This window comes from Notamacropus eugenii, chromosome 1 (assembly GCF_028372415.1).
Source record: "Notamacropus eugenii isolate mMacEug1 chromosome 1, mMacEug1.pri_v2, whole genome shotgun sequence".
Taxonomy (NCBI): Eukaryota; Metazoa; Chordata; class Mammalia; order Diprotodontia; family Macropodidae; genus Notamacropus; species Notamacropus eugenii.
Window position 1 is genome coordinate 331,210,206 of NC_092872.1, and position 19,305 is coordinate 331,229,510.

At 34.6% G+C, this 19,305-nt stretch overlaps 1 protein-coding gene across 6 annotated transcripts in view; it reads left to right on the forward strand.

Moving 5' to 3' along the window:
- Positions 1–10,318, forward strand: part of MIPOL1 (mirror-image polydactyly 1) — a 539,636-nt gene extending 529,318 nt beyond the window's left edge. For all 6 annotated transcript variants that reach the window (XM_072629753.1, XM_072629752.1, XM_072629749.1 and 3 more), the window contains one exon: positions 9,218–10,318. In XM_072629753.1, the coding sequence (XP_072485854.1) occupies positions 9,218–9,284 (67 nt within the window). In that variant the 3' untranslated portion in view covers positions 9,285–10,318. The remainder of the gene's footprint in view (positions 1–9,217) is intronic.
- The last annotated feature ends 8,987 nt before the right edge of the window (positions 10,319–19,305 follow it).

Below are 19,305 nucleotides of genomic sequence, written 5' to 3' on the forward strand. Positions count from 1 at the left end.
ATCAGACTCACAATTCCCCTTTGAGGGACTAGAAAGGAGTGGGTTCGGAGTTAATGGTGACTCCAGAAAAAAAATCTAGTCTGCCATCTTGTTGATCACATGACCTAAAATCACGATGTTATTTTTTATTCCCATTGCTGCTAAATTTTATAGATTCTCTGAAATATAGAAGTCTACAAATATTGATGATCCAGTGCCATATTCTGTGGCCTTAGGAAATGATGAACTGGTTTCTTCTGAGTGCCAGAATTACCTCCTGTAGTTCACTGTCATATTCTGGTACCCTGAAAGAGTTAATGGACTTCCCTAAGCATCTAACTTACTACCATGGAGGGATTTAGCCACTGGGGAGAAGAGGACCCATTAATCCTTAATATAAAAGCTTTAATACATAAAAGAAAGATATGTATAATTTAATTTCAATTCTGCTGTAGTGCTTGAAAAGTATTAGCTGTGGAGTACATGGATATTAAAGATAAGAAATTGCATTGCCAGTGTCATGGAAATCAGAATTCAAATATAAAAGGAATTTGGTCAGAACTGCTATTTTCTCTGTACATCTGTTGTTCTAGGTCTTTCCAGCACACAGAAAATATGTGTGTTTGAAATAGGCACTTTTGTGTAAACTTAATGAAATCCCAAATTCAGAAACTCCTTTTTTTTCAACATTTGTGGTTTTAGGCCTTTCGTTTGATACAGTTATTTTCCATTTTGGCAATGTTCTCTCAGGGGTAATTTTTAAATAAAATCTATCTCAGTGGTTTACTTCATACTTTGATAGTTACTAATTTTATCAATGTAAGGGAAAGATTGCAACCCACCTACACCTTTCCATCATCACCATGACCTTTATTCATATCACCACATAAATCCTCTACACTGGGTTATTTGGTCTTTTGAGCAATCTACAAACCTTATTCTTCAAAGACTATTGTATTCCGCCACTGGAAAATTACTAGTATTAAGAAAATGAGTTTTTCAGGTTCTGCTGTAACACCTCCTCCCATTGTTGAGATATTCCTAAGTTCTTCAGCTCTGGCAAGTTCTATCAGGTTGGAAAGACATTCAGGAAGTGCCAGAAACAGACTGCTCTTTAGGGACCAGTGTAGCCAAATATGGAAAGGCTTATCACCAACAAGCCTCTAAATCTTTTACCATGGCAATGTTAAGTATGCATTGTAAACCCTCAAGCTCAGGTACATAGATTTCTGTAACTTGTCAAATTCCTCATGTTAGAAAAATGAAGCTTTGTTGCTCAAAGAAAAATTTCAGTGGTCTATCTAAACAAATATCCAGTAACAAGTGCATACAACTTAAAATTATGAACAGGGCGATGAATGGGTCAAAGGGTAAGATCATGACGAAGATTATATTTCAAATTTCTATTCACTGTATCTCTTGAGGATAAAGAGTTTTAGTCAGTAATAAAGGAACAATTGATGCTTTCTGTAGAATATTTAAGATGTAAATTGGCACCCCCAGTTATTTTTAATGAAGAGACTATCAACAATAAATCTTTAAGAAATCAATCTACTTTGATTTGTGACTTTGAGAACTCTGCACTCCCCCAACAGAAAATGGTATCTTGCAGAATAAAGGCCCCCCTATAAAGTGGAGCCTCATTCTTAATGACTATAGAGAAGGAAAATCTCTCTGATAAGATTCCTCCTCGCTCTCAGTTACCAAATATCAGGACATTCTGTTCACTATGGAAACAAAAGAGTTCGCTGCATGCCTGGAGAGGAACCAAGGAGTGAGTATGCCTCGCCCCATAGGAAATGCTTCTGTCTAACAAAGATACATACTCTGTAATCACTTCAAGTGAGAGAATTCATTGCCAAGATAGATATGCTTAATTACATTTTAAAAACCTGTACAACATGTGTATGTATATTCAGACTTCTAATCTTTAATAGGAAAATGGTGAAGGGATATAAAGACTGCAAATTTGTTTCCCTCCCCCACCATCACTTATAACACAAAAAAAGAGAGACAAAACTAATCCAAATATCAACCAGGTCCAACGTTATATGTAGCATTTCCCATCCATAATCTCCTACCTCTACAAAGAAGAGTAGGAACTTTCTCATACCTCTTCTTTGGGCCAAACTTTCTCATTAAATGTTCTTAACATTTAGTTTCATTTGTTAGGTTCATGTTGCTCTTTCCATTTACATAGTTGTAGTCATTGTATGTAATCTTTTCCTGGTTCTGCTTACTTCACTTTGTATCAGTTCATATAAGTCTACACAGATAGATATATGCAATTGTGTGTATATATATTAGATTCATCATTTCAATAATCTTACTTCATCACATTCATGTACCACATTTTAATTAGCCATTCTCCAATCAATGGACATATGTTTTGCTTCCAGTTCCATGCTACTTAAAAATCATTGCTATAAATATTCTTATGTATTTGATATGGTCCTTTTTATTATTGCCTTTATTTGGGGCATATGTCTAGCAGTAATATTTCTAAGTCAAAAAGTATGGGCATTCTGGTCACTATCTTAGCATAATTCCAAATCATTTTTCAGAATGGTTATACCAATTCACAATTCCACCAATATTGTATTAGTTACAGGATTATCTCCCTTATTTGTTTTAATTTATTATTTGTTGGATTTGAGGTAAAACATCAAAGTTGTTTTGATTTGAAATTAGATCAGCTTTTCCTATGATTGTTAATAGTTTGCAATTGTTCTATGCTTCAACTACTTATTCATTGGGGAATAACTTTTGGTCTTGTATATTTGTATGGTTCCCTATAAATCTTGAATATCAGATGCTTACCAGAGATATTTTGAAATAATTGATGCAAAGATTTTCCCCAGTCGAAAGTTTCCCTTTTTACCTTTGGTGCATTGATTTTGTTTGTGCAAAAGTTTTTTTTTTTTTTTTTAAGTTTCATGTAATCAAATTATCCATTTGATCTTTGTGATTGCCTTTATAGTTTATTTGACTAGGAATCCTCCCTGGGTCACAGTTATGAAAGGTATCTAATCTAGTTATCTTCTAATATTTTATTGTATGATTTAAAATACTTAAGTCACATATCAATTTTAAGCTTATTATGGTACATGGTATAAGTTAGTGGTCTGAATCTAATTTTGGTCAAACTGCTTTCCAGTTTTCCCAGAGATTGCTTGTCCAGTAGAAAGTAGATGTAATTTTGTTTTAAAAATAGGAACTTTACATTATTAACAGTCATTTTGAAAAATACTCGATTTCATTAGTGCTTGAAATGATACAAATTAAAGGAACTTGGAGGTATTACTTCAGACTTATCATTTTGCAAAAATAGTTAAAAGTAATAAAATTTAATCATGGTGAGATGGTAGAGCAGTGATATCAAACCCAAACAGAAGCAGGGGCCACTATACCATAGGTAAGAATCCTTATGGTCCACATATTGACTTAGAAAATCATATATTAACATTATATCTTGCTAAATCTTCCAATTACATTTTAATATGATTTGATTTTCCCCCTAAGCTACCTGTTTGATTATTCTGTTGTGGAGAAATAGGCATACTTATTCATTGCTGATGAAATTGACAACTTATAAAATGCTAAAAGAAAACTAATATCCTTGATCCAATAATCCATTATGAAGAATGTTTCCCAAAAGTGTTATGAAGAAAACAAGACTATATAGGCAGCTAGCAGATGTATAGTAAATAAAAGTCATTTCCTAACAGATAAGTTGTTAAAGGATATGAACATCTCTACAGAACTGAAAACTATTTTAAAAACTATGGGAAAGGATGTTCCAAATAACCCACAATAATAGAAATAGAAATCAAAATAATGCTGAATCTCACACCCTGCTGAGAATAGTCAATGCTGGAGGAGTTGTATGAAGATATACACAACAGCACATTATTGGAGAAGCTATGAATTGGTATAGTTATTTTGGAAAGCAATTTGGAATTTTACAAATAAAGCAGCTAAAAATGTCCAGACACTGAGATTCCACTACTAGGCTAATATCCCAAGTAGTCCATTTGATGTATATTCCATATACACCAAATATAGCAGAACATATTTTGTTAGCAAAGAATTGAAACAAAGTAGATGCCTATCACTTGAGAAATAGATAAACAAATTGTGGTACATGAATTTCATGGGATATAATTATTAGTATGATGAATACAGTGAAAATAAAGATTTACACAAACTGATTTGAAGTGAAGGAAGCAGAACCAAGAAAACAAAATAAAAAACTATGATAAAGTTAAAAGAAGAGCTACAAGCAAAAGTAAAAGTTGCAAAATTACAAAGAATAATCTTGATTCTAAAGCAGACAACCCTGTATGACTCTTTTGCAGCATTAAAAGATCAAAGAGAGTGATGCATCATTTGTATTTTCAGAGTTTTTAAAATAAATTTATTTTTCATTTTTTTCCTTTAGAAGTATTATTTGTGATAGAAGATGGCTAAGTGGGAGGCAGAAAGGGAAGAGAAATTAGAGTGATATAAAATATTTTAAAATCAACAAAATTATTTTTAGAAAATAAGAAAAATTTAAAAATAAAAGATCTATACCTTCAAAACTTTTAATAGCATAATTATATGTGATTATAAAAAGTTAGAAGCAACCTAAACATCTAACAATACTTGGTAGTTAAGCTGTGGTACATTAATGTGACAAGATAATATCATTCAATTAAAATTAATAAATATAAAAAATTTGAAAAGATATTTATTGTGCAAAATAAAACAACACTAATTATGAGTGAATGAGAAAGTCAATAAATAAGCATTTATTAAGTGCCCCCTATATGCCAGTTTACTGTGCTAAGAACTAGAGATAAAAAGAAAGGCAAAAGACAGCCCCTATCCGTGAGGAGCTCACGATCTAATGGGAGACAATAAACAAAGTATAAACAAACTTATAAAGGATAAATAAGAAATAATTACAGAAGAAGGACACTAGAATTAAGGAGTTTTAGGAAAGGATTCCTGAAGAAGATGGGATCTTAGTTGGGACTCCAGGGAAGCCAGAAGGTAGAGAAGAGATAAGAAAGTATTCCAAGCATGAAGGACAAACATAGAAAATGCCTGGAGCTGAGATGGAGTGCCTTGTTCATGAAATAGAAAGGCCAATGTCACTAAATGGAAGAGTGCATTGGTAGGACGTAAGGTTTTAGAAGACTGGAAAGTTAGGGGAGGTGAGGCTGTTATGAAGGGCTTTGAACACCAAATAGAAGATTTTGTATTTGATCCTGAAGGTAACAAGAAGCCACTGGAATTTATTGAGTAGGGGTTGACGTAGTCAGATCTTCACTTTGGTGACTGAAAGGAGTATGGACTGATGTGGGGATAGGTAAACCCACCAGCAGACTGTTAGTCTAGGCATGAAGTGATGAGGACCTTCACTGGGATGGCAGCAGTGTCAAAGGAGAGGATTAAAATGAATGGACAAAGAATGGTTCTTCTATATTTTATTAACAAACTGATCCCAAGTTCCTTTCTGTTCTAATCTGATTCTGTGAAAAGTATGACTGTTGGTTCCAAGTTACTTCACCCTAAACTTATCCTTAAATTTGAATAATAATCTATAAATCTATTTCAATGCATAGCCGAAGATATTTGGCTTCCTCTTTGAGACTGTGCCAGAAGAACAATATTAAAGAGTTGAGAGACAGGTAAAATAATGGAATAAGAGGAGTGAGCAGCCCAGCCCATCACAGCCAAGGACTCTAGCAAAGCTTTAAGAAAAACACTAGACCAAGTATTAATCAAGAAATCCACAGAGAAACTACAGTGAGTGCCTTTTTGCAGGTCTAGTCAGCACAAGGAAACAGTTAGAGGCCTGAAGGTACTGGGGAGGACAACCCACCAGAAAGAACTATTCATGGTTCATACCAGAGATAGGCTATTCGTCCTCTGGAGAGTTTTCTAACACAACAACTGGAGCCAGCAGCTCTCTGCTAGAGCTCTAAGTGCCATCCTGCAGCTGTGTTACCCAGACCTCAAACTGGAGTTAGGAGCCAATAAAGCTGTGAGTGGAAGGGCAGTACTTAGGGCACTGAGAGTTTGCAGCTCCTTACCCTGAGCTGCTCCTGAAATCCTTGAAGAACATATTTCTCATTATCTGAAGGAATCAGTGACAGGACCCTTGGTAAAACATATCACAACCAAATAAGATCAACTATTCCCTGAAGAAGTGTACAGAATTTGGCCCTAAGACAAAGTCACACTTCAGGAAATAAGGCTGTAAAAATGAGTAAACAAAAGATGACATTGACAATTACATCAATGTATAACTAGAAAAGGACATGGACTGGTCGTGTAATCACGGTAGAATATAAAATAGATAGTGTGCCTCCTCCACTAGTATCTACATAAGGTTAAGGAATCTCAAGGAAGGCCCACAATATGTTGGATAGAGGATGTAAGGAATGACATAAGAGTTGATCGTGATAAGAAGGCATAGATAAGTTATTATTTGCCCCACTGGAGGAAGTACCCGTATTGATGAGATGATAATGGGAATATAAATTAATTTTCTGTGCCTATTTTCCTACCTTTAAAATGAGAATTATTATCTTCTCTCTCATTGAGGTAGTTGTGGAGATCATAGTGAGGTAATTTATAAAATACTTGGAGCCTTTTGGAAGGAGCTATATCATTTTTTTTGGAGGGGGGCAATGAGGGTTAAATGATTTGCCCAGGGTCACACAGCTAGTAAGTGTTTGAGGTCAGATTTGAACTCAGACCTTCCTGTTCCAGGGCCAGTGCTCTATTTACTGTGCCACCTAGCTGCCCCAAGAGCTATATCACTTTTTTTAAAGTATTAATGATTTATTTAATCAAACTGGCCTGGGGGGCTGATCATGTAAGCTGCTTGGATAGACAGTAGATGTATGAGTCACAACTATTTAGCTTCCTGTTGGCTCATCCCATGTTTGCCTGGGTCTCTTCCATACCTTCTAGGGATAGTAGCTTAATTGTGTTTCAAGAGTCAGTGGGGTTTTATGAAGCTAAGTAACTGACATTTTTCTCATTTCTGAGATCAAATTTTCACAAATCATTCAACCAGGATAAATTGAGAATGTTGTTGTTCTGGTAGTTGTTGAAATACCAGACACTGCAAAACATGATACACAAATACTTTTTACTAACCCTTTATCTCAGCAAGATTATTCTAAAGAGAAAGGTATTATAATGATTAAGAGCCCAACACAATATGGGTCAATCTGAAAGAAGTAACAAAGGAAGTATGATCTAATCAAACTTCATTAATTAAGACTCTTCTGATTCTGAATTTGTAATAGCTTGACCAGTACTTTTGCTCGATGATTGAAGGATTTGTTGAGGCAAATTAATCATGTATATAATATCATGACAATATATATATATTTGACCTATTTAAAAGAACAGTTTTAGGTACTTTAATGTATTGTATGGAGTGTTATTAATTATGTCATTTAACTGTTAAAGCAGACAGTAAGATCTCTATTTGAAAACATTTTATTAGCCATTTCTTTAAGAAGTAGTAAAAATGACAGAACAGAATATTAAAATATTCAGACTTCATTCATATTGCTCATCACCTTGTCTCTCAATCAGCCTTAATTAGTGAGGCTTTACTATCTATTGTAAGATATTTATAGTAATATGGGTGCTAATATTCAATGTGTATACCTTCTGATATATAGAGGTAAAGCATTGGATTTATCTCTGTGGGAAATCTAACTAATGCTTCCTAATCTGTGAATATAATGAATTTTCCAATGACTCTCCTGGCTGCTGCTGCTATGTTTGCCATTTGTTGAAGGCTACTTTGATAATTTTAAGGTTACTTGTATCATACTCATCATGCATATTAAAAAAATAGCATTGTGCTTTTCTTTAAGGTTATCATTGTGTTCTTCAAAGCAAAAACTTTTTCTGCTTAAAGTTTAGTCATTTTATTTGGCATAACAAAGTCTGTAAAATAAATTGCTCGATTAACTTTGAGTTAATTTTCAGTGCTATAAGCAATTGACTAGATTTGCTCTCCCCCTAAATGTCCACACGATCTAATCCAACATACATGGCACAGAGAATACCTTCATTCCTTCAGTGTCTCGCTTTGTGCTATGTGTTTATTTGTGAAAGAACCTCCATGCATGGATCCCGTAAAAAGGAGACAAACCATGGAGCAAACTGGAATGTGTTGCAAGGAAAGTCCTTGAGGGGGAAAAATGAGTGTAAATGAAAACTTCTGGGAAAATTTTGCACTTTTAAAGAAGGATTTCTCTGTGTAACATCTAAAGGGATTTTGATTCTAGGTGTTATGCTTTTAGCAAAGAACCTCTCTCTCCCAAAGAAGAAATCTAATTAATAGCCTAATTGTATAGTCTTTTCATCAAGGAAAACTCCCACTGAGTACACAAGAACATGACTGCCTTCCCAATGAGTTGCCTAAATAACATCCAAAGAATGGTCTCATAAACTGACTATGTCTTTTGTTTTTGTTGACTATAAAATGTATGAATGTATGTATGATTCCTAGCTTTTTGGCAGCAGTTTGGAATAAAAATGTTTTATTTACTCTTGAAATTATTAACTGAATTACTCACAAATCATTTTATACAATTTGCACATGGACAGGACTTAAAGGCTATGGAACTGTATTCTTTGCACTCCCTGTCACACCAGTACACTCATTCTGATTATTAAATGGTCCACTGCCAGCACTGTCTATTTTTAAATAAAGAAAAGTTAGATGTATTAGAGCAATTGAATTGCTATGTAATGTGCTAAACCCTTAAGAGCTAAATAACAGGTGCAAGATTTCCAATGCTTCTATGGGTGCTAAAATGGGCACTTGTCTTGAAAGGAACTATGGTATAGCCACAACTCTAGTGAGGGAGCGGTCAACATTTACTATATTATTGTTACAGAATGAGTCATCTGTAAATTGTATTCTTGCATAGCCACTTATAATGTATCCCTGGAAATCTTTGTCATGGAAATCTTTGATATTCCATGAGATAGAATCAGAATTGAACTACTTCTCCTTTCATCTAGGCTATCAGTTAAAGTTTTTCTCAAGTTGTTGGCATTCTGTACCCGTGTGTCTCCCTTACAATAATGCTTTGTTTCTTGACATGACCACCAGGACAGCTTGGTCCAGTGCAAACACTGGCCCTTTCAGTCAGTACATTCCTAACACTAATTCCCTTTTTCTCCCCTCATTCCCCTCCCCCCACTGCAGGTTGGAAAGGTTGGTGGACGTCCTGAGGAAGAAGGTTGGAGCGGGGACCATTAGGACGGTGATCTGATTGAAAGTTTCAGTCTGGGGAAGCAATCACATCTGGTGACCAGGCTGCTTCATTCAACACTGTGTAAACACTAAAGCCTTCACTTAACAAACAGTTGTTAGAAGTGGGACACTTCAACGACATACCAAGCTGAGATAAAATCAAATCACAAATGTTTAACCACTTTGCTGCTGAGTTTGGGTTATTTATCCAAATGTATTAACCACAGACTTTTACCAATGGGTGGCTAAAGGCTTAGAGCATACTTTGGAACTATTTCTTTTGTCCCAGTTTCTTTTAAGGTGTTTCTCTACTGAGGAACCAACATAGAAATAGGGTGCAGCTGATCTGGACATGTCTTCCCATATTGCCTGCTTTAGAATCAAAACTTAGCAAGGCAAATATTGTACAAATCTAAATCCACTGTGTTAGGTCAAGATTTCAAATACCTGCATATTTTAATATTGAATATGTTTCTGAATCAATGAAAAAAGTGCAGATTTAAGAACAAACTATGATTACTGTGTAGACATAAGAATACAGTCTTTTCTCAGTGCTTACACATAACCTTTGATAGCATTAAAGGGAATTAAGTTTATGCACCAAGAGGCAGTTGTGCAAAAGATGCCTTATGAAGAGTTCTATCAGTAAGGTCACATTCATGAAGGAATCATGTTTTAGTCACACACTCACAGAGAAATGTATCATAGGGTCTTAAGAACATGTTTGAAGACTGTTTTATTTTTAACATGCCTTCGCAACGCTGTATATTGTCACTACTGTTGTTATTAGGAATTGCAATGGATAACAATGAGCTAGCCTGGGTTAAAAAAAATATAAAAAGGAAAAAATTTCTTTCTACAGTGCTTGTTGTCTGTCTCATGTAAATTAGCATGCATCTCCTTGGCCTGGGCATAAAACATACTAGGTCATGGAGTATGATAGGTAATCTTTTATTAATTTTAACTAGATTTTCTTTGTATTTGGCAGGAGGGATGAGAAATATTTAATAAAACCATGATATTTTAAAATAAAAAGATCTTTTTAAAATGAAATTTGAATTAGCAAAGTAAGAATTACCAATTATTTCTCTTAAAGGAGAACAAAACAATAATAATAGTGCATGTTTATATAGTGCTGGATGTTCTACAAATTGGTTTGCATACATTATCTCTTTCAGTTCTTGAAACTGATAATCCAGTTGTAAGAGAATAGCAGTAGCTTCATGTAATTTCAAATGAACCTGTTAGCATTGTCTTTGGCTAGATAGATACTTGTCATGTGGGAAAAGACGGGAATGAGTATGGCTAGCCATGAATAAAGCAACTCAGATAAATCAATGAGAATTGTGTGAGCATGTAAGAAATTTTCTAAGCCAACTACATTTTTAAAAATATCAAAATGCAATATAACTTGTATACTCTTCTGTGTCCTGTAGAAGAAAAATCATTTGAACCGCTCTGAAAGGTTTCTCATAGAATACAGAAGTATAGAGAGTACAAAATCAGTTCTTTACTTGTCCATCTTTATTCCTTGTTTTAAAAAAATGTTAATTAGAAGCATTTTCCTGGAACTCCAAACTAATATGATACTCCTGTTGCCTGAGTTATTAATAGGTATCAAGCCCATACTAACCAGATCTGATCAGAAAGAAATAGAACTTTTCTCAGACTAGCAATGGTCTCTCCATTATATCAAACAGAGTTCCAGTCTCAAATGCTGCATATTCACTCAAGATGATTATGTGGGAGAGCAATAGCACGTGCCCTAAGTTATAAAAAAGGGTATAAAGTAAAGAGACAAAAATTTATAAATCCCCACATAACACCAGTTTTGCTTAGAGTCAAATAATTTATTTCTTCTCATGACATAGTAATGAAGATGACATGCATTTATAAGTCCTACCAAACCTATTTTTAATCAGAAGGAAAGTAGAATCCCCACCACCTCTCCCAGACACCCACAAATCACCATCATCAACCTCCTAGAAGGACGTAAAACTTTTTCTCAGATTTATTTGCTTTGGGTTTTAGAGACTGCAGAAAAGTATAGAAAACAATTCACTCTTCTTCAGATGTCTTTTTCTATACCTAGGTGACCATAATGGAGAAATAATTGCCAAGAAAAAGGTGCCAACATATCTTTTGTGAACTTTCACTATAAATACCATGAGTAGAACTCATATTTGTAATACTGATTTAATAAAGATGACAAGGGTTTTCTTCCTCATTCCACCATTGTGGCTTTGGAGAAGTGACTTTGCAGTGCCATATTTTGTTTTCCATTTAAGTCAACAAATTCAGTTCAACAAGCATATATTCAGTGCATTTGTTGTTGTTCAATCATTCAGTCATGTTCAGCTCTTTGTGACTGTACTATATTGTCAATGGGATTTTCTTGCCAAAGATACTGCAGTGGATTGCCATTTCCTTCTCCAGTGGATTAGGGCAAACAGAGGTTAAGTAGCTTGCCCATGGTCACACAGTTACTAAGTGTCTGAGGCCAGATTTTAGTTAAGGTCTTTCTGACTCCAGGTCTCACACTCTATCTACTGAGCCACCTAATTGCCTCCTGATATTCTGTGGAGACAAAGGTGAAAAATTACACAATCTTTGTCCTCAAAAAACCTATAGTCTATTTAGGGAATATATCACAAATAAGCATGATACCAGGTAAGATATATGGATAATAAAGATATCTAGACAAAATATTATAAGATTTATAGAAAGAAGAGATCACTTTGCAAGTCAGCCCCTCCAAATTTCTGCACATATACACACCCCAGTTAGAATAAGTTGTCAGAAACATCAAATATCATTGAGGTAGAATGAATTATCTACAAAATGTCAAAGACTGTAAAACAGTCATATGAAGATCAATGAGCACAGTAGATATAAACAATCCATACATACATCCACCCAAATAGAGCAAGGTGATGGTGTGGTAATGTTACATGAAATAGCTACCCACCACTGTAACACTGATCTCTTTCATGGAGTATGGTGGCTCCCGTTCATGCTTTATTTGACTCAGTCACTCCAACCTACCCTCACCTTGCTAGGTGTGATTTCCCAGCAACAGACCATCATTAAAAAGTTACACTGAAACTTTCTCAGGATAGTAGGGACAATCCTTTTGAGAGGAAATATACTTTCCCTATTTGCCACTCTAGCTCTTTAGCTACTATTCAATGTGTTTTCTACCCACATAACCACAGACTCATTATGTAATATAACCAGGCTAAAATGTAATATAACCAGTCTAAAAATTTTATAAGTCAAAAACAACAATGGCTCTTCAAGATCTTATACATAACTATTTTTTATAACAAAAAGACAAAAGAAATAAGGGAATGGGAAGGGAATAAGCATTTTTATATATCACCTATTATGTGCTAGTCGTTATGCTAAGTACTTTACAAATATCTCATTTGATCCTCAGAACAACCCTATGAGGTAAGTGCTATTATTATCCCTGTTTTATAGCTGAGGAAACTGAGGCAAACAGCTTAAGTGACTTGCCCACGTAACACAGCTAGTAAATATCTGAGCAAGGATTTTAATTCAGGTTTGCCTGACTCTAAGCTGAGTGCTCTGTCAAACACATCACTATCTGTAATTTATAATAATGATCAGTTGCCATCATAATATATAAAAATCAATGCTTAAAAAATTCATCACAAGGATGGAGCCAAGATGGCATATTATGGACAGCTGCTGAGCTAAATTCAATATTCCCCTCCAAATAACTTCAAAATAACACCTCAAATCAAATACTGGAACAGCATAACCAACAAAAAAAAATCAAGATGAGATTTTTTTTCCAGCCTAAGAAAGCTTAAAAAGTCAGCAGGAGGTCTATTACACCATGGTGGAGGTCTATCTTGAGCCAACATATGTGGCTGTGGCAACAGGAGCCATAGCAGCAGCAGTTTCAGGAGCTCTCAACACAAAGATGGAAGAGGGGAGAGGGTAGACAACTGCTCAGAAAGAAATTACAGGGAACGTTCACTGGTACTGGGTACATCTGGCACTGATTCACAACTCTATTGCCCATATTCAGTTCTGGGTCACTGTTCCAGGGCAGAGAGGAGTGCTGGTGGTCAACCACAAGGGAGCAGGAGTAATCACAGTACTAAGGTAGAGAAGAGTGCTAGCAAGGCATTAGGGACCCTTCTTCGGTAAACAACAGAGTCAGTATCAGGAGAGCAGGGACCATATGTCTCCCAACATCACTTGGAAGTACCAAAAACTTGCAGACCCCCAGAATTAGCTCTGAAAACAACAGCACAAAAATGACTTAAACTTAGGACAAGGCCTCCTCACCCTCAGGTGAGCATAACGCAACTACAGTTTGAACATAAAGTTCAAAGCTAAGAAATAAGCTGGAAAAATGAGCAAGCCACACTAAGAAAAAATAATTTGACTATCAAAAGCTACTGTGGGCAGGGAAGCCCAAGACATAAACTCAAAAAATAAAAATCTCAAAAAAAATGTTAATTGGACCCAATCCCAACAAAAATTCTTAGAAGAGTTAAAGAAAGAGGTAAAAGTGGTAGAGAAAAAATTGGAAAATGAGAGTGGTGCAAGATAATTATGAAAAGAGAACTAACAGTGTGGTAAAAAAAAAAAACTAAAGAAAATAACAGAATTGAACTAGGTAAAAGAGGCACAAAAATTCACTGAAGGAAAAAATTTCTTAACAAGCAAAGTAGTTCAAAGAGAGAAAGAATTTTTAAAAAATCACTGAAGAAAAGAACTCCTTAAAAAGCAGCATTGACCGAACAAAAAAAGAGGTAGAAAATCTCACTGAAGAAAATAATTCTTTAAAAATTAGAATTGGGCAAGCAGAAGCAAATGACCCCATAAGACATCAAGAAATAATCAAATGAAATCAATAGAAGTAAAAATAGAATAAAATGTGAGTTATCTCACTGAAAAAACAACTGACCTGGAAAGTATAACAAAGAGAGAAAATTTAAGAATTGCTGGACTACTTGATCAAACAAAGAACCTAAACATCATATTTCAAGAAAATATCAAGGAAAACTACCCTGATATCCTAGATCCAAAGGATAAAATAGAAATGGAAAGAATCCACCAATCACCTCATCTGAGAGATCCCAAAATGAAAGCTCCCAGGAATGTTATAGTCAAATTCCAGAGATCCCAGTCAAAGAGAAAATACTTAAATCAGTCAGAAAGAAACAATTCAAATGTCATGGAGCTATAGTCAAGATCACACAAGATTTAGTAGCTTCTATATTAAAGGATCAGAGGGCTTGGAATATTATATTCTGAAAGGCAAACAAACTGGAATTTCAACCAAGAATAACCTATCCAGCAAAATGAGAAGGGGGGTGGTTTCAGTGCAACATGGTGTGATGTATATTGAACTAACAGAAAGTGAAGTGAGAAGAATCAGGAGATCATTGTGCATAGTAATATTATTACAGAATGATGATCAGCTGTGAAAGATTTGGCTGCTCTGATCAATACAGTCATCTAAGACAATTCCAATGAAAGAAGTTGTGGTGAAAAAAATGCTGTCTGCCTCCAGAGAGAGAAGTAATGAACTCTGAGTGAAAATTGAAGTGTAATTTTCTCACTTTATTTTTCTTGCTTTTTTTGGAAATATGACTAATATAGGAATATGTTTTGCATGATTCCACATGTATAATCGATATCATATTGCTTGCCTTCTCAGTGGACAAGGGAAAGGGTGGGAGGGAGGGAGAGAATTTGGAACTCAAAATATAAAAAGAAAAGAAATTTTATTAAATTTTTATTTATTAAAGCGGAAAAGAATATATCACAATACACGTATTAACATATATCACACTCTCTCACCAATATACTCAGTTTCTCTGGGGAACAGTGGACACACACTTGTAGGAACCCATCAGGAAGACACATTAGGGAGGAAAACACATTTGCTTAGAATAACTCACAATTCTGGATTGGCTTTAATGTCATTAGCTCATTCGGCTACATTTGCACCATACAAAACTGCTATCTTGCTTGACTGTTGAACACTTAGCTGGGCAAATTTTCTATTCCCTATTCAAAAACAGCAGCTCTGTAGATTTATAATTACACTCTAAAAGATGTTTAGAAAGTGTTACCTCTTAATGTAAATAGCAGTTGCATTTTAAGCTGTAGAAATGCAAAGTTCAGCTGTACAAACCAAAGCAGCTAGGTATTCACTCACACAGATAGTGTTTTGTCCAGTATGAATGAAGTTCACAGAATGACTCAGCTGATTCAGAAAATCGTGCCTCAGCCAGAAAACAAATCTAGCAAGCTCACCAGGATACTGAAGCAAGGACAAAGTCCCCTGTGCTTTTCTTTCTCGAAGTGACCAAAGAAATCAACTGGTCCTCATGAGCTTTGCCTCTTTCCAACTCTAGGTAGCAGTAGAGTATGATAGCTATTCCTGGAGTTCTTAGCCAAGGAAGTCAATTCTTTATCCCACCAATTAAGAACCACTTAGCTGAAGCTTTATGTTAGTTGATTGTTTCTGTCACAACTTCAGAAAAGCAACTTTCAGCCCCCACCTGCTATATCTTTAGTTCTTCTGAGGTTCCTATACCTAGTTTTGATCTACTTTGGTGTCTTAAATGAGTTTTTCTGATTCTCAGTGCCTCATTTTTCTGTTTTTTTCTTTTTTTTTTTCTTTTTTCTTTTTTTTATTTTTTAATGTTTAACAATCACTGCCATACAATTGAGATTTTATCCCCCCCCACCTACCCCCCAGTACCCCCCTCCCTCCCCACGACTGCATACAATTCTGTATAGATTCTACATATACCTTCCTATTGAGTATATTTTCACTATAGTCATGCTATGTAGTCAGACTAAAATAAATGAAAGAAATCATATAACAAATAAGAACATGATACACAAACACATACACATACACAAACATGATCTGCTACATTTTGTGAGTGACTTCCATATTTCTTTCTCTGAGTGTGGAAGGCATTTTTCAGTGCCTCATTTTTCACGTAAAAGGTAGTAATTTCTCTAAATTGCCCCCATCAAATCTATAGTCCTTTTAAAATCATATCTGGGTCTCCAAGTTGTCCTCCTGGGCCATCTCCAGTCATCCTGATGAATATCAGGCCACTGGACCCAGATGACTCAGGAGGGGAAAGTGAGGTTGGTGACCTTGCATAGCCCTCCTTTACTCAAATCAAAGTCAACAACAACATTTTTTTAGTTTTACCCTCTATGGTCAATAAACATATAGGCAAATGAACTGCTTGCAGCTCTAAAGGTTTCAACATACTCTGCCCATTGCTTTGGTGTCCTTGGAACTTTTGTTTCCACTTTTCAATAAATAAAACATATTTCTTTGCTTCTGAATGCTTTCAACATTCATCTGAATGATGAAATGCATCATTCTACATTGTGCACAAGTAGAGTTGGGTCTTTATTTTAACATCACAGTTCCTCTCTTATCATGTTCAAACCATATTTTTATATGTATATTAAGTGTTTGTTAAAACAGTCTTTTTACTCCTTTTATGTATCAAAATATTCTATTTTCTCAGATGAGATATTTGTAAAACACTTAGCACTGTTCCTGCACATAATATGCATTATATAAATACTACTTATTAACAACTGAAACATGTTATGTACTTTGACATTTAACATAAATATTTTAATTTGCACAAAACATTTTTTCTTATAGTTTTATTACTAAACTGTCCCATATCAAAAGGACCTTAAAGGTCACTATGTCTTACAATGGAATTATTATATAATTTAAAATAGTGATTAATAAATTTTTCCTGTACCTTTAAAGTACTATAGTGCTTCAGAATCCACTTGGAATATAAATGAAATAGTTTCTGTACTCTAGTAGATATCTCTTCACTAGGTATTACTACCTATAAACAATCTTTCTCAAGATTCCAACAGACCCCTCTTGCTAGTGTGCAAAGACACTCCTGGTTAGGTTGAAAAAGCAAGATGGTTTCTGGGCCTCTTAGCCCTCAGGAGGTGGAGGATGGGAGGGAAAAGAAGCATCAGCAAAAGAGAAAAATCTTACTCTTAAAAAAAAGGCCTTTCAGTATTTATACACATACACATATATACACTCTCAGGATAAATAGATATCATTAGCATTTCACACTTTCTTGTGGTGGGGGTGTTCTTATTAATTTTTTTCTAGTATATCACTAGTCTGACTTTACCAAAAGATATTTTTTCTTAAATATAGGAAAATACTGCCTAAATACTTATCATAGAACACTTAGATGTCTTCTCCAAAGACAAGCTGAATTTATTGTGGAAGATTGGGTATGTGTGAATGGAACATCTGTATATTTGCATTTTGTCCGTCATTTCCATAAATCCACCAAAGAGATGTTCAAGCAATGTGTAAGGGTCCTTTCTCACATTATCTTTATGTTACATAGACCAATGGAGTATATGGAATATCCATTAGTTAACCTTCACACTTTCTTGCGACTGGCCTATCTTTTTTTTTTTTAATATATTTTTTCTGATAAAAGTGTTTACTCTGCTTTTTCTTGTAAATTATTAATTTGCAATATGTTGCAACCTGTATTTGTCCACCCCACACCTCTCCATTTCCTTATGATTGATCTTCTTGAATTCTTTGGAGACTTTAATATCACATGAATCAGAGCCATACAATGTCACTGGAAGAATGCTGGTGTTTAAAAGATGGAATTTGTTTCATGGAGAAGCTTCATATCAGCAAAAGAACTATGCAGTATCCCAAATGCAATCTAGCCCACTCTCCTCCAGTTCTGCACCCATTTGCAGTGTCTGTCCAAGATACTATGTATGTATGTATGTATGTACACACTGTACATATTAGTCTGATAAATGAGCTCCATGCATTGTCTATCCAATATATACATGTGTATATATATATACTCATAATAGTCATCTTTTTCTACAGGCAAATAAATATCTTTGGGGTGTGAGAGCACTCTTGCTTATCAGAACTGAGTGCATTATAGATTGATTATTGTTCAAGTTCATCATCCTATTGTTCGTAAGTTTCATTGTGTAATTGTTTCAAACAACACTCACCTTAATCTTATGGAGAAGTCAGAGCTCACTTTCACCTTATAAGATTAAAAAATTCATTATAGAGATATAAATAATAACGATGAGATGTATTCTATAAGGTTTTTTTTGCTTTTCTATAAATAATTCAAAACAGTGAAGGAAAAATGAATTTTTTTCCCTTTTTCTCCAAAATAATCTTTGTTATCTCTAAGGAAATGGAGCCATAGAGAATATTTAGTTTAGTTGGGAAAGATAAACATGAAACCAGATCTTCTACTCCCTAGAAGACCATAATTCCAGTGAAATAGAAGCAAAAATTTTGATCAATGTAATTACTGTGTGTTGTAGAGTTATTTCACTATTTCTTTAAAACACAATAGTTGCATGCATAAATTACACACTCATCAAGAGTCATGCATTTTCTCCCGAAATCTCTCAGTGATTTGCAGCCCTATAAACTCTCACCACAGCAGAATACATAAATAGCACAATGTTTCAGGATAGGAATATTATTTAGCACCATAGTTATATTCATAGTGAGCCTACATTGTGCTTTCACTAATTAACAATAATGGAACCAGTTTTTTAACAGAAATGTAGATTTAGTTATTTTTGCACTGTTGCTAATTCAGCCTGAAGTTAATACCTAAAAATGTCATTTTGTAAAATGACATCACAAAAAGTTGAAAAGTTCATAGCTTAGTTAAATCTTTTCATAGACAAAATATCTCTAGAAAAATCCAGTTACAAGGCATTTTAAATGAGTTCAACTAATAGCAAAGTTCAATAGCTAATCCCTAATGTGTGAGCCATATTAGTTCTGTTTTTATAAGTAAGCCCTCATACCATTTAATCATGTCATTTAACTTTGGGATAGGGAAACTTTTACTTGTTTCCTTCCAAATGACAGAATTTGATTGCAAGATTTCCTTTAATCTCAAATGTCTGAATTCTAACAAACTTCAGAATATCCTTAAATATCTTTATAA